General features: G+C 40.6%; 1 protein-coding gene across 3 annotated transcripts in view; it reads right to left on the minus strand.

Moving 5' to 3' along the window:
- The window catches only part of TBCE (tubulin folding cofactor E), a 73,277-nt gene that overhangs the window by 20,054 nt on the left and 32,632 nt on the right, over positions 1 to 20,591 (minus strand). For all 3 annotated transcript variants that reach the window (XM_026649671.2, XM_026649670.1, XM_029911078.1), the window contains exons 4-7: positions 14,223 to 14,411; positions 10,606 to 10,694; positions 6,976 to 7,075; positions 1,946 to 2,048 (exon numbers count right to left, since the gene is read on the minus strand). In XM_026649671.2, the coding sequence (XP_026505456.1) occupies positions 1,946 to 2,048; positions 6,976 to 7,075; positions 10,606 to 10,694; positions 14,223 to 14,411 (481 nt within the window). The remainder of the gene's footprint in view (positions 1 to 1,945; positions 2,049 to 6,975; positions 7,076 to 10,605; positions 10,695 to 14,222; positions 14,412 to 20,591) is intronic.

Below are 20,591 nucleotides of genomic sequence, written 5' to 3' on the forward strand. Positions count from 1 at the left end.
ATTTTCCTATGTTAGATCTGAGTTCATAGAAATAGGCTCTATTATACTACCGGATGTTTGTCAGCTCCTTTATAAATACATTAAAACACCTACTATACAAAGTGATGCCAGAACCACATTTCATAAAGAATCTCAATATGGTTATAGCAAAGTGGCTCAGTCACATAAAAATAGCATTAAAAAAAGTCAGTGTTGAAAGGTGAACTGTCAGGCTGGAGGGAGGTTACTAGTGGAGTTCCTCAGGGATCGGTTTTGGGACCAATCTTATTTAATCTTTTTTTTACTGACCTTGGCACAAAAAGTGGGAATGTGCTAATAAAGTTTGCAGATTACACGAAGCTGGGAGGTATTGCCAATACAGAGAAGGACCGGGATATCATACAGGAAGATCTGGATGACCTTGTAAACTGGAGTAATAGTAATAGGATGAAATTTAACAGTGAAAAGTGCAAGGTCATGTATTTAGGGATTAATAACAAGAATTTTTGTTATAAGCTGGGGACGCATCACTTGGAAGTAACAGAGGAGGAGAAGGACCTTGGAGTATTGGCTGATCACAGGATAACTATGAGCCGCCAATGTGATATGGCTGTGAAAAAAGCTAATGCGGTCTTGGGATGCATCAGGCAAGGTATTTCCAGTAGAGATAAGGAGGTGCTAGTACCGTTACACAAGGCACTAGTGAGACCTCATCTGGAATAGTGTGTGCAGTTCTGGTCTCCCATGTTTAAGAAGGATGAATTCAAACTGGAACAGGTACAGAGAAGCGCTATTAGGATGATCCGAGGAATGGAAAACCTGTCTTATGAAAGGACACTCAAAGAGCTTGGCTTGTTTAGCCTAACCAAAAGAAGGCTGAGGGGAGATATGATTGCCCTCTATAAATATATTAGAGGAATAAATACCAGGGAGGGAGAGGAATTATTTAAGCTCAGTACCAATGTGGACACAAGAACAAATGGATATAAACTGACCATCAGGAAGTTTAGACTTGAAATTAGACGAAGGTGTCTAACCATCAGAGGAGTGAAGTTCTGGAACAGCCTTCCAAGGGGAGTAGTGGGGGCAAAAGACATATCTGGCTTCAAGACTAAGCTTGATAAGTTTATGGAGGGGATGGTATGATGGGATAGCCTAATTTTGGCAATTAATTGGTCTTTGACTATTAGCGGTAAATATGCCCAATGGTTTGTGATGGGATGGGATCTGAGTTATTACAGAGAATTCTTTCCTGGGTGTCTGGCTGGTGAGTCTTGCCCACATGCTCAGGGTTTAGCTGATCGCCATATTTGGGGTCGGGAAGGAATCTTCCTCCAGGGCAGATTGGCAGAGGCCCTGGGGGTTTTTCGCCTTCCTCTGCAACATGGGGCATGGGTCATTTGCTAGAAGATGCTCTGCATCTTGAAGTCTTTAAACCATGATTTGAGGACTTCAATGGCTCAGACACAGGTTTGATACAGGAGTGGGTGGGTGAGATTCTGTGGCCTGCGTTGTGCAGGAGGTCAGACTAGATGATCATAATGGTCCCTTCTGACCTTAAAGTCTATGATTCTATGATCTATATTAGAAAAGTTGCACCAGTATAACAAACTGAAAATCAATTTACACAAGCACACACCCTTAACGTAGACACATTAGAACCAGGTTAAACTTCAGATAAACTAAACCTATGTAATTCAGTAATTTACCAAATTACAAATTTAAGTAAATTTACCAATTTAACCTGGTTTAAGTGTGTCTGCATTAGGGTTTCATGCCAGTGTAACAAGCAATTTTAGACTGATTTAATTATACTGGTGCATCTTTTCTCTAATATAGATCAGACTCAACTTTGGAAGATTGTATGATCTAGTGTAAAAGCCCCTATTATGTTTTTACTGACCCATGAAACCAAATGACTAACAAATAAAAACAATTTACTTCATAAATGTAAGAAGCTCATTACCTCTGCCCATGTTACTCCAGTTCGATTAAGTGCCAGAACCCTCAATTTACCAAGTGTACAGGTTATAGAACCAGAATCAGATGGAAATTTCATCTTGTTTTCACTGTATCAAAAGAATAAATAGGTTCTTATTTCTACAGCATAAAACAAACAACTCAATTATTCAACTAAACCACCAATATAGAATTACATATTTCAAAACAAAAAGGAAGACATAGGATTACATGTCATTAAAGAGAGGCACATTGTCAAGGACTTTGTATATTTAAATATTTTCCAACCTATTTAGAAAAATGCCTTGGTAGTTTGAGTGCAAACTCTTTCCTTGCCAATTTTATTTTCCTCTACCATGTATGTATATTTGTTGCCAATCTGAGTTCATCACATATGCTAGCCTGATGGCATTAGGAGTTTTGGATTTTTGGGGGTGGGGTGGGAGAGGAGAGGTTAATTTAAGCACTGAAGCATTAAGGTGGGAAAAGAGAATTATTTGTTACCAGAAATAAAAGTGACAAGTCAAATTTCGGGCCTATCACCCTTGACACTGTATCTTTAGAAACAGATTAAAATGAGGGTTTCAGCAGGAAATTCTTAGAGATTCATTTTATGACAAAATGCCATAGAGATTCCCAGACCTACCTGTCACTTAATGCTCCATTAAAGCATCTACATTTTTAACAGAATGACAAATTAATGTATTTTTTATTGTTAGCAGCTAGCCTTTGTATTGTACATTATTGGGAAAATGCGACTTCTCCTCCTATGAAATAGTGGTATAGTAATATGGACTCTTCTTGTAATGGGAAAGCTTTCACACCAGATATGTACACAAGAGAGGCACCAAAAAGAGGATAGGTATTTAGAAACGTAGCCACCCTTTTTAGTGTACTCCGAACAGGAGGACTCCCCTATCAGAAAGCCAGAATCTTTAACCAGGTTCTTTCAATACCGTGTAAGAACATAAGCACAGCCATAGTGGGTCAGACCACTGGTCCATATAGCCCAGTATCCGGTCTTTCGACAATGGCCAATGCCAGGTGCTTCAGAGGGAATGAACAGAACAGGTAATTATCAACTGATCCAACCCGTCATCCATTCCCAGCTTCTGGCAAACAGAGGCTAGGTACACTTCAGAACATAGTTTTGCATCCTGAATAACTAATAAGTAATGTTCAATGTAGCATGCTAAGGTTTTATTTTAACTTTGCCTTAATAAAAACTTTTTTTGGTAAAGATTAAAACTAAATATTATGCATAAAATGCCAGAACATTGATAAAATAAGGATTTTAAGAACTCAGAGCCACAGAAAAATGTTGACATTAAAGAGTTTATACATGGTGCCATAGTGTCCTTAAACTAACTCTAGGTCCTATTTCCCTCCAAAAATCTCTTTCCTCAGTGCTTGTAGACAGAGGGAAATATACCAGAAGAGCTATGTCAGTATACTAGTATAGATACGCAGGTAAATCTCCCCAAGTAGACAAGCACTTTGAGATTTCATGGCAGGCTTCCCCAGTTTTCATCTGCTCTCACCCTCCCCCTACCAAAATTGTTTATTCCACAATTGTGTACCTATTTCCAATTTTTTTTTTTTATTAAACTGACACCTTCTGACAAAAGGGCCAAATAAATCCAAAAATTCTGTTTGTGTCATGATAAGCATGAATTTTTATACAATCTATTTGAATAGTAACTCCAGAAAATGCTACAAATTTTAAACACTCAAGGATTAAAACTTTATATCAGAGTACTTAAAACTAATTATCTGTGTTCTCTTATTTTTCCTACTTATACTAGTCAAGGCCCTGTATACTCTGCAACAAACTGGGGCTAAATCCTGCAGCAACTTCATTTTGGCAGCATTCTGGTGCTGAATTCTGCGAACAAATGTAAAATCTCCAACAGCTTCAATTTAAAAGTTGGGGTCTTTTTTTAACTGAACTAACTAGGAGAAGGAATACAGTCAGTAAATCATTCCTTTTTTATTTTGATATTAAATTCAGTTTATTTTATGTCACCGTCAAATTTCAGTTTGCCTCAGGTTTTTGTATTGACACAACTGCATTGTACAAATTGTACCATAGAGCCCTTGGATGCTGCTATGGGGACAGCTGTGACTTTTGACACAGAGAAAGGTATGGAAGGTTTTTGGTACCTAGGAGTCTTTTGGTACTGGGGGAGTGTATCTTGGCTTTCCCTACCCTTGTGGATAGGGGAAGAGGTGGCTTAATTTGGGAGTAAGGGAGCCCGAACTCCCAGTTCCCCAAATGTGCAAACCACAACAATAACCAGCAGCCATACTGTCCCTTATCCTAATATTTTGCTATTTCTTCCAACAATGATGGGTAATATTAGCTGAATATTTCTACTTAAAAAGGATCAGCTTTCAAAGTGTTAATGTTACTATTTAAACTGTCACCTTACTGTTTGAGTTAATATACTCCATGCTGATGAACGGAAAAGCCTGTCTCTGAGTTATTGGTTTAAGCGGTCTGCTTACAAACTCGGGAAGACCACAATGTATCAGTTCACATTTGGAGGTTTTCTTAGAGCAGTGGTTCTCAAACTTTTGTATTGGTGACCCCTTTCACATAGCAAGCCTCTGAGTGCGACCCCCCCCTTATACATTAAAAACACTTTTTAATATATTTAACACTATTATAAATGCTGGAGGCAAAGCAGGGTTTGGGGTGGAGGCTGACAGCTCGCAACCCCCCATGTAATAACCTTGCGACCCCCAGAGGGGTCCTGACCCCCAGTTTGAAAACCCCGGTCTTAGAGTGTGTGTCAGGAGGTTGCCCTATTTATTCAAGACCGCCTGCCCGAAGGTGCCCTGAGCATGCCCCCCCACCCGCCTGGAGGTGCCCCAGACCAGCCATAGCTATGCCACGCCTCCTCTCCCCCCACCCCCCCAGCCACCCCAGGGAAAAGCGTCTTCCTAAAGACGCTTTTGATATATCCCATGCAGGTTCAAGGGCTGCTGAGGAGGCGGTATTTGTTACTCAGCTTCCTGGGTTCATCGGTAAACTCGCTGGAGCCTAGGTACATTACTGATGAACCCAGGAAGCTGAATAGCACATACTGCCTCTCAGCTGCCTCGGAACCTGCATGGGGAATAATAAAAGCAAAATCTTCCCCCGCCAAAGCCCGCAACCAGGGGTCTGGAGGCAGCAGCAGTGCCAGGAAAGGCTGAGCCTTCTCTTGCCTATTATACCTGCTGCCCATGGTGCAACTACAGTAGAACACCAGAGTTACAAACTAACTGGTCAACCGCATGCCTCATTTGGAACCAGAAGTACGCAATTAGGCAGCAGCAGAGACAAAAAAAAGCAAACACAGTACTGTACTGTGTTAAACGTAAACTATTTAAAAAAGGGAAAGTTTAAAAAAGATTTGACAAGGTAAGGAAACTGTTTCCGTACTTGTTTCATTAAAATTAAGATAGTTAAAAGCAGCCTTTTTCTTCTGCATAATAAAGTTTCAAAGCTGTATTAAGTCAGTGTTCAGTTGTAAACTTCTGAAAGAACAATCATAACGTTTTGTTCAGAGTTACGAACAACCTCCATATCAGAGGTTTTCATAACTCTGAGATTCTACTGTACCTAAAAAATATTACTACATTCATACAAAATATAAAAAGGAGCACATCTTCAAGGCTCCAGTTTCCTCTGCCAAAATTACAAATACAAAATTAGATTGCTCACAGAGCATTAAAGTCCCCTACCTTCCCATCCCCATCCATCTCATTTTTCTGAGACCTATTTCTAACAATTAGGCCTAAATACACATACAAAAGTGAGATCTCAACTCCTACTTAGCTGCCTCTACTCTTCTCCCCTAAAGGGGGTTTTAGTGTGCATAGCAGGAATGTGCCAACACATCAATATTGTCACACATTTCCCTGCAGGTTTGTCACTGTGATCCACTAGCATTCATTCAGGTCAGGTGTGGACTGGGTCCCAGAGAAATCAAGGCAGTGCCCCTGAAGCATTTGGGATACTTCAGTTTGGTGAAAGATGGACATTCTGAATAAAACATGATGCTCTATATAAAAATCAAGACTCTTGATCAAAAGCGTACTGGGACAATTTGAAGGGGAAAAAAATAAAGTGGGACCAGGAGATAGCGTCCCAAGACAGCTAAAAACAATTCAACAAAAGGAAAACAAGTCTGTTTTAAAGCCTTCCTACATTAAAAGAGAAAACTAAGTTATCAACTTTACAATACAAAGAAAACTAGGTCTGAAAAACAACAATGAAAACAGATAATTAATAAAATTAGCTAGTCTTAGTAGCTGCCAAATGAGGTGCCTCAGTGAGAATGAGACAGTATATTCATAAGGCTTGCAACTGTCACCTTAACTGCAGTAAGGTGGTTTAATGTTTTTCATTGTGAAATTCCATAGGGCTTCTCATACCATTCTGAGTCAAAGGGATACGATCAACTTGATTTTTTTAAGTATAGTTTCTAAGAGAGCACCCTTTAAATAGTATTTTTCTGAACATTTTAAAAATAGCTTTTCTATAAACATTTTAAAGGGTTTTTCAGCCCCCTGTTGATGTTTACAAGGAATTTATTAGTCAATTTCCCCCTAGCCAAGTATATACTAAAAAATGATTAAACTGACTATATATAAGTCACTGTCAAACACTGGAAGTAAACAACCAAAAAAAAGAGAAGCAATCACAACAGTCTTAGGAGTTTCTTTCAGCCATAGCAGTCTTAGGGGCTTTTTATTTTTAACAATAATATATACTCATTTTTGAGACAGAATTTGATTTTCCAGTTTATAGTATTCCTTTAAAGCTTTGAGACATGTAGACAAGACAAAAATGTCTACCCTAAACACTTTTGGAGAATTTGGTTTCATGCAGTCAAACATCCTTGGAAATCTATTCTTTCCTTGATGTGACACGCTATTGGAAGGTATCGCACATCCAGAAAAAGACTAGATACCTAATAAAAAAATAAAAACAAAACAATCTGGAACAATTATGAAACAAAAAAAAATATATATTCATATATATACCTGAGATCAAGACTTTCCAGATTCTGAACTTGACAAGCAATATCTGTTACTTTCTCCCAGGATGGCAACAGATTTTTTGATAGATTTATACTCCTGATATCTGAGAATTCACTTTAAGAAAAATGTATCAGAATTCAGAACTTCTTTTTTCAGAAAACAGAGGTATAACTTTACAACTATTGTGTTCTTGAACCAAAATATAGCAGAGTAAATCTGTCTGAGCTAACAGATACTACTGCTCAGTTACTCAGTTGTATCTCGGAATCTGGTACAAAAATAGTACATTAAGACTTATAAAACAACTCAGTTCTATGGGTCCAGGAGAGTGTTTATGTCTAGAGTAAAGAACATACAATTCTTATTTATTCATTTACTAATACTGTGTACAATTCTTGCTATGAATTTTGGAAACATAACCACAATATGTAAGAAATGGAATGTATTATTATTATTATTATTGACTATTCATGGGCATCAGTGGCTGTGAATATGTAAAGTGCTTCTCTAGTAACTGCAGCAATTTTTATGGCCTTATCTACACTAAATTTTTTCTTTGCTACCACCAATGCAGCTTCTAATAAAAGAAGGTAGTTAACCGGGTGGATTTGATTTAAATCATGATTTAAATAACTAGTCAGGAAGACTCGATTTAATCATAGATTTCTACATAAAAGTGCATTCTTGTTGGTTGTTATAACCTTAATACATATTCTTCACAACTCAGAGATAGATGTTATGTATTCTGGATTTTTTTCTTCAACAGCAAACATAATATTTTAACAAAACAAGCATATGCATTTTTTAATTTGATTAAACATTCAAGATTTTAAAAATCAGGTTCATTTTTGTTAAAACTGTTTTTAACTAAAATAGTTAAATGAAATTTAAAAAACAAAAAAACAACCCAAGAATTAAATCGACTATGTCAGCCAGGTCAACATGAGAAACTTAAAATATTGGCTTCTGCAGCTAACTCAGGTCGTCTTCACCTTCATTTTCCTGTTTGTTCATAATCTGGAAAAGAAAAACAAGCTTTCCTGCTTTTTCAGGTCCCAAATGATTTCTCAATTTGGAATGAATTAGTCCAAAGGAAGAAAATATTCTTTCTACACCAGCAGAACAAGCTACTGCTGTTAAAAGTGAGATTATCACTTCAACAGTCTCTGAATCCAAGTGCTTAAGTGACTTCAACCAGTTCACTGATGTGACTTTCTTTAAAACATCATCAGCAAACATATTTCTTGAATGGTTCACCCTTAGCGCTGAAGTTTATTATAGTTGGCATTATGGAGGGATGATTGCTGGTTGTCCATGTCATAGCCAACTCCTTCTCTTCAGCAGTTAAAGTTTGACCCTGGTACCAAGTATTGAGAATATGTGCAAGAAAATGAGCTGGAGATAGTGCTTGCCCCATTCGTTTTTTTAATGCTTGTAATTTAACTCTGTCATTGCATATTTCTCTTTTTAAGATCTCACTCAGTTCCTTCCAAATTTCAACAGCGTCAGCAATAAAACAGCTATTTCCCTGCATTTTTTTCAAGGCTACAGAAATAGGCTTCAGGGTACTCAGCATGTGTTCAACATTTTTCTTAAGCCCAATGTTATCTATAGTTGTTTCTGGATGATGGAGATTTTGCTACAGGTGACTATGTGACATACATACTGTGGCTATGTGACATACATGATGTGACAAATACTATCATTGGCAGATAACTCTGAAACTATAGAAAATGATGGTCATCTTGAAGGTAGATAGTCTTCAGAATCCTCTATTTTGAGGATGGATACTCCTAAACAAAATAAGTCAATGCAGTTATTTAATTATTATTACCATACTGCTCATTTAGTATTACTCACTGCATTCACTGATACTCAGTACTACATTAAAGGTGAAATTGTAAAAGGAAGAAATGCCTATTTCAGCTATTTATTTTTTATTACAACTGCATCTAAAATGCTAGTACCATAGAGTAACAACTACATTTTTTGCTCAAACATGAGAATTCAAGAATAGTCCAGAACAGGGGTCGGCAACCTTTCAAAAGTGGTTTGCCGAGTCTTCATTTATTCACGCTAATTTAAGGTTTCGCGTGCCAGTCATACATTTTAACGTTTTTAGAAGGTCTCTTTCTATAAGTCTATAATATATAACTAAACTATTGTTATATGTAAAGTAAATAAGGTTTTTAAAATGTTTAAGAAGCTTCATTTAAAATTAAATTAAAATGCAGAGCCTCCTGGACTGGTGGCCAGGACCCGGGCAGCGTGAGTGCCACTGAAAGTCAGCTCGCGTGCCGCCTTCGGCACACGTGCCATAGGTTGCCTACCCCTGGTCCAGAAGGAAGACAGGCAGTCCTTAAGAAAGAAGTATCAAATAAAGTTTACCAACCTGAAGATCCTGCATGTTCAGACATGTTCCTTTCATCACCTTCAACACAGCTTCCTCCTGAGAAGGAACACTTCTCATGATGTTGTCATATTCGGGCAACCAGACCTTGCATTTCTTTGTTGCACTCTTTGCATTTTGCACGTATTCCTGTCTTACCCACAGGTAGAGGAACTTCATTAAAATATTCCCAAACTGGGTCTCTTTTACAGCTTTCTGCCATTATAGGTTTTCCCTTCTAATGAGAGAATGGTATGGTATATCTCAAATCAATGAAGGCTACACTCAGAAAGACCTCCAGACTTCTGGAATGTGCTGCTCAAACAGTTTCACTTTTGTTTCTACTGCCTGTCCCTCCCTTCTCACATTTATCTCCAGACTTTTTCCCCTTGTCCAGATCTATTCCACCCCCAACAATCTTTTATTCATTGAACTTTTTGAAACTTTGCACTTTTAGAGAGAGGTAAGGGATTGATTCTGTGTACACAAACTTGCAGAGGGACAATATGGTTGAGGTCTGTTATTTCTCACCTCTATATATTATTTATTTAAAAACATTTTTGCTGTTAACAAGCATGTTATCTCTGGAGACACAAATCCACAGTTTGAGAACTGAAAAACTAAGTGCCTCTGATGGTATCTTCTAGACTGAGCACTGAGTCCCATTGGCTAGATAGAAAGATTAACCTAAATAATCTATACAGAAGCCCCTGGAACCCCATAAGATTGGATCCCTAATCCATGAACAATTGGAACTCATTTACAAAATTTTTCTTTAACATTACATGAATATATTGGCTCATACTATAGAATTAGAATTTATAATCCTATTCCATGATGAGATATCTTTGAGCTATAATGTATCAATTAAAACGATCTTTAGATGGGTTTTTCCTCAAACAAATCCGATTTAAATAAAAAAATCCGATTTTAATGATTTTTTTTTTTTTTTTTAAATCATTGATTTTTATCCACCCCGTAGTTAACTGAACTGGTATTTAAAAAAACCCTACTTGTGCCCATTATAATGGAATTTCTACCATTCAAAAGCAGGTATAGTTAGAGGACAGACTGAATTAAGCTCCTAAATTTAATAAAAAGGAACTAAACTGATTTGAAAATAACCTCTGAAAATATGTAAATTTAATCCCTTAATGTCTGCAGAGTACACCTGAAATGCTTAAAGCGTGTGTTTGATTTATGTAAATAGTAGCACATAATAAAACGCTTTTAGAAAAGGATACTAGGACACGTTCTGCTGATTTCCTCTTTCTGACCAGCATGGCTCACTGCACATTCTCTCACTGAGATGTCTACCAATTTGTTCAGCTGACTACATGAAAAAATACTGAACGTTAATTTATATACCAAACAGAGAAAAACAGCACAGATTATATATTGAATAAAAGCACCCAGATATTAAATCTAAACACTATGCATTTCACATCCTTTTTACAATTACTGCTATACAAACACTATATTACTAGATAGTGGTATCATCTTCATCTAAATCATAGAAATGCTCTCATGAAATACCCTTCAGCAACATTACAAAACAGTTTGTAAAAGCAGCAAAGAAAATGACCCTATCAGATTTAAACCACACAGAGTAATTCAAGTAGGCAAAATTTAGTAATCTAATGTGGAATTTGGGACATCCAGGCTCTTACAAAAAGTGGTACAGGAATTTTAATAATTATAAATGATCAGTACCTTTGGTTTTAAGTCTCTTCTGGGGGAAAAAAAAAAAAAGTATTTTCAACTGTTCAGTAGCCTCTAATGACATTTGTGGGCGGGGGGGGGGAGTTGGTTGGGGGGGAGAGAGAATTGATTCAGTATCAGCTTACAGGAGAAGAGTGCCATCTACAGAATCAAGACCACACAACTGCTGCAGGAGCTCCATGGAGACACCAGCATACGTGCAGCCTGCTCCATACACCACCCCGATTATCAACAAAACTAATTTCCTCCTCCTCTTTCCCAGATAGAAGAATGAGAGCCACTTAGAATAGGTGAAGACAATTCCTCATTACTGGTACTGTGGGCTTTCGACCCTTGATTTTTTTATTCACAGAATATAGTCACCACCGAGCTGAGTTGATACCGACATTAAAACACTAACAAATCATACACCATACAACAATCATAAAACATTAAATTTATTTTAAAAGGAACCATTATGTTAATGTGTATGACAAATGCTAATCTCATGCTAAACTACATTCCCTTATTTTAGCCCCCGAAATTGCTGTCATTACCTCTTGTTGTGTGAAGTCGGACTGAGCACCTAGGAACTGGGATCATGTCTGATTAGTCTATAAAATGTAATGCAAATTGTGGTGCTATATTAATAAGTTTCTTGGATATCTCCCAACCAAGTACAATCCTGCTTAGTTTTTGAAATCTGACAAGATCACAGCTTGAGGCGGTATACTAATATGAACTAGAAACCTCACCAATTAAGGTACATATTCTCCATCTGATGCAAAATATAACTCATTACACCTGAGAGGAGCACTAAAAATTGAAAGCGTCACACCTTTATGTATCAAAAAGCTTTTAGAGTAATTATGGCCCAATTTATGTAAAAATAAACTGCGATTTTAAATATAATGTTCTTTACTTTTGTCAGCCTGCATAAGGCTACTGGCAAGAGATGCACAATACATGCATATAGTAAAGATGTTAGGGTGAAAGATGTTTTGGATGCATAATTTTAAAAAGTAACATTGTCAAGATAGCCATTAAAAGAAATTTCTGGCCTGTGTTACTACATCTTGTATTAACTAAACATGAAGAGCTTTACAAATCTGATTTACTGTTCATCATGGGGGTTTTGGACATTTAATTCAACTGGAACAGCGAAACTAACGAGTTTCAGCTTCTGTCTCCAGATCATTTCACTTTCTGGTTTTTATACTCCCTAGCACAGGGGCGGGCAAACTTTTTGGCCTGAGGGCCGCATCAGGTTTCATAAATTGTATGGAGGGCCGGTTAGGGGAGGGGGTCATCGCCTGGCCCCCACCTCCTATCTGCCCCCGCCTCGGGACTCCTACCTCATCCAACCCTCCTTGTTCCCTGACAGCCCCTCTGGGACCCCTGACCCATCCACATACCCCCACTCCCTATCCCCTGACTGCCCCCAGACCCTGCCGCCCATCCAACCCCTCCTCTCATTCCTGACGGCCCCACCGGGACCCCTGCCGCCCCATCCAACCCCTCCCTCATTCCTGACGGCCCCCCCGGGACCCCTGCCCCATCCAACCACCCCTTCTCCCTGTCCCCTGACTGACCCCGGAACTCCTGCCCCGACTGCCCCCTGCCACCCCATCCAACCCCCCTCCTTCCTGACTGCCCCCCCCAGGACCCCTGCCCCCATTCAACCCCCCGTTTCCGCCCCAACCATCATCCACACCCCTGCCCCCTGACCACCACCCCAAACTCCCTTGCCCTCTATCCAACCCCCCCCTGCTCCCTGCCCCTTACCATGCTGCCTGGAGCACTGGTGGCTGGCGGCGCTACAGCCGCGCCGCCCAGCTGGAGACGGGCCATGCTACCGCCGCTGCCACCACCACGCAGCATAGAGCATTGGGTGAGGCCGGGCGCTGCAGCTGCGCTGCCCCAGGAGCTCACAGCCCCACCGCCCAGAGCATTGCGCCGGCGGCGAAGCAAGTGAGCTGAGGCTGTGGGGCAGGGGGAACAGCAGGGGAGGGGCTGGGGGCTAGCCTCCTGGGCCAGGAGCTCGAGAGCCAGGCAGGATGGTCCCGTGGGCCGGATGTGGCCTGCGGGCCGTAGTTTGCCCACCCCTGCCCTAGCACAATGTTGTTGAGTTTGAGTTCACAATGCTAGACAAATGTTTAAATCCCCCCCGCCAAAGAAAAAGTTCCAGCAGAAAAACAAGAGATATAAATGTTTATTGAAAAGATTGCTCTCAAGTTTTTAAAAAAATATATGCCCAAAAGCTATGCTATATGCTCCAGTCTTCCAATCCCCGGAGTCTGTGAATATCTAATACAGAATCATGGTTATAATTCCCAGACAAAAACCTCTGTTAAAATACAGTTAATCCTGAGAAGGCGTATCAGTAATTCAGCATAAAATATGTTACAAGCATGCTGCAATTATCCCAAACCAAGTGTTATCAACCCAGAAAATTCACAGTTAAGGTTAAACTTAATCCTCTATCCCCAAACATGTTAAAACCATGGAAATACACAATTAGGGCACCCAATCCAATTTTAACTGTTTGCATGGTCACAGACCTTTCAACTTCCCAAATAGTAAAAACTCCCTAACATTTTGTGCACAAGCTACATGTGGATTATTATTTCTAGGTTTAACGATCAATTCCCCCCCATTTTTCTCCATAATGGAAAGTTTCTCCTTTGGCAGAAACCTCAACACAATAGTGTTTGTTGACCCAGACTGGATAAAATTCAGTTATGAAAAATTACAGGAGGAAAATATTAATCCTACAAATTATTCAAATGCTGCCTATGCACAAGACTTCAGTGAGTTTTAACTTTTTGGAAAGTTTGATGAGTCTGTGTTATATTGTTACTGAGACTTTTAAAAGGCCAAAAATGTCTGACACTAGGTGCTATATATCTTAAAAGGACTCATTTTTAATTAATTTTAATTCCTAAACTAATTAACAGATTCATTTGTAGATTCTCAGGAAAAAAAATCTGTACTCAAAGTGTAAGTGTTTTATTTTTGAGGAGGCTACACAAGTTTTCATATATAAGAAAGAAGCTGAATTCCTGATTTAAAGGACAAAACTCCACTCAGCCTTAACTATGGAGTCAATATCAATACCTCTATAATATAACTCAGATTTACATATATAAATTACACTTGCCTTTGTTGTTCTATAATAGAATCAAAACCAACAAGTTCCACAGTCTTCTTTCCAATGACTAATGCATTCTCTTTCTCACATTCAACATCTTGCTCATCATTCAATCCATAGCGGTTCTTTACTGCAGTAAGAAAATCCACACCAAAATTTGCCTTGTTTGGGCGGATAAAGGATCCTCCTGTAGGGTGACTGGAAGGGTGGGAAGAGAGAGGATGTGTACCAAAACAGGAAATACAAAACAGCAGTCAGACTTCTGGTAATAATTTCCTTTTCTCTGGGTACTTTTTAAATTATTTGTACTTTGAGTAATATTAGAAAAAATATGGAATTCTCATTCTACTACTGGTGTGGAATTATGCAGTTGTGAAGTATTAGGCAGCACATGCACCCCTTACTGCAATCAACAGAAGTCAGTATAATCTCCAACTCCCCCCAGTAGATGTTATTAGCAGCACTTGTACCAATGTAATGAGATTATAACACATGAGAACTAAATTCTTCGTAACTCCACTCCTTAAAAAAATCTGAATTTCTAGACAAGCAGAAAAGAACTGTATCCACAGCAATGGGTTATTTCTGGGTATTGTTAAAATTAAAGTACCTGTTTTAAAAGAATCATAACTAAAAATGTCATCCATCTCAGGTAAGTGTAAAATGATCATATTAACAATTGTCAGGACTTTGTGTATTCCACAGATAGCTGTAGTATTCCTTGCTATAATATCGTGCCCCAGAACCAAAGACAACAGTCATCTACCTGTACAGTAGCTACTGTTCTTTGAGATGTGGGTGCAGATGTATACTCCACTCAGGTGTGCATGCACCCAGTGCACGAAAGCCAGAGAACTTTGCTTATCAGTACCCGTAGGTGCACCATTTGCGCCCTCTGGCCCTGTAGCCCCTCCTCTGGCTATTAAAGGACAATGCCACCCCAATCCCCCTGAGTTCCTTCATACTGAACATCAAGAATTGAGACTCCAATGCAGAGAGGAGAGAAGGTGGGTCATGGAATACACATCTGCTTCCACATCTCAAAGAACAACAGTTACTGTACAGGTAGGTAACCATCTTTTCTTCAAGTGGTTGCAGATATGTATTCTGCTCAGGTGACTCATAAGCAGTATCAGTAGGAAGGGGTCGGAGACTACTTGAAGAACGACCACAGAACTGCCTTTCCAAAATTTGCACCTGATCTAAATGCAGTCATAATAGCATAATGCTTGGTAGAAGTATGTATACAAGACCATGTAGCAGCTCTGCAAAATGTCCAATATTGAAACGTCACTGAGAAATGCAACTGAGATGCTTGGGACCCTGTTGAATGAACTCAAACTTTGTGAGGTGGTGGCAAAGCTATCCCATACACTGTTATAACAGGAGGTTATACACCTGGAAATCATTTGTACAGAGAATACTTGACCCTTCAGCGGATCTGCAAAGGAAACAAAAAAGGCTCAGTTCTTTCAAAATAAAACACCGAGCATAGTCTCATACCCAGGGAATGAAGACGCTGTTCGTCTGCATTTGAATGAGGCTTGGGAAAAAATACATTTAAATATATATTATTTGGTTAAGATGAAACTGACACCATTTTAGAGAAAAACTTGGAATGAGCCCTCAAGGCCACCCTTTCTTTGAAAAACGTGGCATACAGAGGGTCTGCCATTAGGGCTCACAGCTCACTAACTCTTCTTGTGGAAGTTATGTCCACAAGAAACACTGTTTTGGTAGAGGAGTTGCTAAGGGCTCAAGTGGAGGACTGCTGAGGACAGCCAACACAGAATTATGGCGCCACTGAGGAATCACTTTCTTCACCAGTGGAAAGAGACTAATGATCCTTCTCAGAAATCTGACTACCATGCATTTCAAGAAAACTGAATTCCCTTGGACTGGAAGCGAAACACCAAAATCATCAACAAGTGGGTTCTCAATGACCTGAAAGACCAGAAGACTGACGGTGTAACAGGTATTCAAAAATGTCCTGAATTCGGGCATGCATTGATTGAATTCCTCAGGCTAGGAATAAAATTGAAAAACTTTTGCACTTCGCTGAATAGGAAGCCCTAGTAGAGGACTTCCTACTATTAAGGAAAACCTGTCAAACAGCTTTGAAACAGTGTTCCTCCTTCCTTACCTAATCAAGCAGCATCCATGCTGTGGGGTGCAGACTGTTCAGTACTGGATGCAAAATCTGACTGTGGTACTGAATCAGTAAATCAGGACAGCAAGGAAGAGGAATGGTCAGATGAACAGAAAGACTGAGGTCTGAAAACAAGTACTGTCTTGGACAAGCCGTTGCAATGACAATCAGTCTGACATGATACATTCCCAGCTTGAGCATCACCTGAGGAACAACTGGGATATGAGGAAGGGAGGACATGCATCAGCACCCATCTCCAGTTCAAATGAAACGCATCAGTTAAGGAACGGCGACTGAGACGCCCTCCATAGCAAAACTTACGTCACTTCTAGTTGTCCTTCATTGCAAACATGTCAATGGACCTCAGCACATTGCTCTTCAGAGACCACTCAAAATTCTGGCAGAAATTCCTGCCAAGATAATCAGCTAAGTAATTCTGGGACCCTGGTAAATGAGCTGCTGTGGGAATGATATTCTCTTCAATGCAAAACGGCCAAAACTTTTATCACCTCCTGACAATACCAGATGGAGCAGGGTACCTCCCTGCTTGTTCACACAATACACTGTGGTGGTGGTGGTGTCTGAGAGTACATGAATCACTGTGACCTTGATATCTGCTCAAAATGCCCTGCATGTATTGTAAACAGCTCAAAGGTCCAGGATATTGATATGAAGCAATACTCCCTGCTCGCTCCACAAACCTTGAACATTTAATCCCCCTAGATGAGCTCCCCAACATATTGTGTAAGCATCAGCAACTATGGTCCCAGATTGATGATGACGAAGCAAAGGGGACCCCTTTGGAAACACTGACCTGATCTGTCCGCCACTCTAGGAAGCCCAGGATGGGCAATGGTATCTGCACCAAACTGTCCAGCAACTAACAACTTGGGAGATATATCAGTTTCAACCAATCATGAAAAGGACAAACACGTAATCTTGGATAAGTGCATGCAGCCATATGACCTAACTTCTGGCTCATCTGGATCATAGTTGAAGGGTGAGAGCAGACACATACACAGGTAACAAAATTATCCATTTGGTAGAAATGCCCTCAACTCAGAGTCTAGTAGGGCCCTAATGAATTCAGGGTTGGGTTTTTTTGAATTAGTACTGTTCACTTTGCCTTGTTCAAAACCAGACCCAGATAATCAAGATGACAGTGTGAACTGGACATGCAAGGACTTTTTCTCTAGAGTTGCCCCTCACTTTACCAACCATCCAGGTATAGAAAGGGATGAATTACTTTTTTTCTGAGGTACGCTGTCACTACAACCATGCATTTGGTAAAACTGCACAGAGCCGAGAACAGGCCAAAGAGGAGCACAGTGTACTGAGAGTGCTGACCTGCCACAAGTCTCAGAAATCTCCTGTGGCTCAGAAAAAGTCATCACATAGAAATAAATGTCCTAAACATCCAGGGCAGCAAATCAGTCGTGATTCAATATGAGAAAAACAGAAGCTAGGGTGTCCATGAAAAATTTCATATATTTGCTGTACTTTTTGAGACTGTGGGGATGAAGAATAGGTCTCATTCCTATATAGGCCTTGAGGACAAGGAAATACCAGGAATAGAATCCTATTCCCTGATGCTGCAGGGGAATCTTCTCTATAGCTCCCAAAGGACACAGAGTCTGAACCTGTGTTTAGAGAGAGGTCCCTAAAGAGGGATGGGGTTGGGACATGGGAAGGGGAATGCACAGAAATTGGATAGCATAACCCCATCTTATGGTGGTTGAGGACCCTTTTTTCCATGGTTACTGTGTCCCAAGAACTGTAAAGGTAAGACAGCCTATCCGTGAACTGAGGGAATGGGGAGATCACAACTGGAATGGTGTCCTAGATGTGCAACTTAAAATGGCTGCTTGCTCAACGTTGGATGAGAGCGGGCTTACCAGTTAAAATTGGACTCAGAAGGCCTCCTTCTCTACGACCCTACCTGGAGAAGTCTTGCTACAAAATAGGGAAGGATGAGTACCAGAAAAGCCTCTGCAAGCTGTATTGCTGCAGTTCTGTTTACCTTCATAATGACATCCCTTGGGGGTTTATACCCCAGCTCCAAATGAACGTAACGTAGCACACGAGTCCTTAAAAGAATGTAGTCTCACCAGTTTTCTCAGAAAACAAAAATGAACCATCAAAAGGCAAGTCTTCTATGCTCTGCTGAACCTCTGGAGTGATGCCAGAATTCTGAAACCATAAGGCCCGTCTCGTAGTCATAGCTGATGCCATAATTCTGAAGGAAGCATCTGCCATGTCCAGAGCTGACTGCAATGATATTTTGGCTACCAGATGGCCCTCCTCAATGACTGTCTTAAAGGATCCTGGCAATTTATCAGTGAATTTGGACACAGCATCCCAATCGATGAAGTCGAACAGTGCCTGATGATCTGCAATGCCCAACTGTAACGACTACGTTGAGAATATTTTTCTCACATCAAATCCAGCCTTTTTGACTCCAAGTCTTTAGCTGTGGACTTGTACTTCCCCTGCTATGATCTATCATTTACTGCCAATGCAACAAGAGGATTAGGGCTGGATGGGAATAGAAAAACTCAAAATCCTGCATAGGGACAAAATATCATTTATCAGTCCACTTTGCTGTAAGAGGTAATGAAGCTGGGGTATTCCATAAGGACTTTACAGGCTCCAAAAGAACTTACTTTATTGGGAAAGCTACCTTCCCGGAGGTGAGGCTTGGAGAATAGCCAACAACTTATGTGTATTCTCATGCACAAATTCTGCCTGAATACTCAAGGCAGAAGCCATATGCTTCAGGACACACTGGTATGATTTAAAAATCTTCAGGCACAGGGAAGAAGAATCTGGTACCGTGGAGTCATCTGGTGAAGAGGAAGACGAAGAACAAGTGCTCTCTCAGGAGCCTCCACTGGCCCCACTTCCATGTGGAAGGGGTTCATGGTGAGCTGGCATAGTAGGAATGACCTCACACTGTGTCTTTTCCTGAACAAGGTTGAAGAATGGGATCTTGCAGACTGATGAACATCCCAAGGAGACCACTGGGGATAAGGGTATGGCATTGGTGGCCAGTATGTATGAACAAGGAACCCCCATCCCTACACCATGGGAAAGATGCTGATCTCAGTACCAATGGGGATTCGAGGATCTCAAGGACTTCCAAGAGTGTTGTCTCAAACATGAGGGAGAGGGGGAAGATGTCCCTGAAAGTCACCTGATTGTAGCTGAGAAGCCTTGCCCCCGACAGAGCAAGCAAGCAAGCAAAAACAAACAAACAACCTCATCTGAAAACCAATATGGAGATGGCACCAGTACTAAAAGATGCATCACACTTCCACTTGGCACCAGAGTAGACAGACTGGTACCGAAGCCAGGGCCAGCACTGATCTCAATGATGAGGTCTGCGCTAAAGGCATTGTTGGTACTGAAGATAGTGTCTGTGTCAATGGGCCCCTCAATACCCTCAACTCTGCAGTCTGAACCTTAGGCAGTGCAGAATACGGTTATGAAGAACAAGACTAGTCTGCGACAAGAGCAGGCAATGCCAACAATATGGCAGAATAAGCAGCAGCCATGGCAGCTGAATGCTCCTGAATTAATCATGAATGGAGAGACAGAGAAGGTCTGATGCCACCTGGTATGCCAATGGCATAGAAAGAGTCAGTACTGGTGCAGACAAAGTCAGTACTGACATCGTCTATACTGGACTCAACAAACACCCCATTGCTGGTACCAGAGTCAATGGTACAGTGTCCAGCTGATCTCAGCACAGTACTGGGGAGCAGTTAAATGGCCCAGCTCCTTCCCACATACCCGAGGAATCATGGTGCCAGTCAGCACACTCCTCTCAGATGAGGAGGCATTGCTCCGAGTCCTGGAACGGCATCAGTTTGTCTTGTGAGCTTTCTTCCTCGAAGGACCAGAGGAAGGAGAGCAATCCCTCTTCCTCTCGAGGAAATATCAGACCTAGGGCTTGGAGCAACTCCTCATGTCAGCTCCAAAGGGCTCCGTGGGACTATCTGTGCAGGTCCCCAGTGTCAAAGCGGTTCCCCCTGGCCTGCTCCAGAAAGTGCTGCTTGAGGCACAAGTTACTCATCACCTTTGTTCTCTTCTTGAATGATTTGCAGATGGAGCACTTTCCCTTAATGTCTCCTGTCCCAGGCACAATAAGCACCAACTGCAGGGTTCGCTATTTGGTACAGCCACCCCACACAACAGGCTGTGTTTAAAACCTGGTGAGGGCATACCAC

Source organism: Terrapene carolina, unplaced genomic scaffold, assembly GCF_002925995.2.
Source record: "Terrapene carolina triunguis isolate 2854851 unplaced genomic scaffold, T_m_triunguis-2.0 Scaffold85, whole genome shotgun sequence".
Taxonomy (NCBI): Eukaryota; Metazoa; Chordata; order Testudines; family Emydidae; genus Terrapene; species Terrapene triunguis.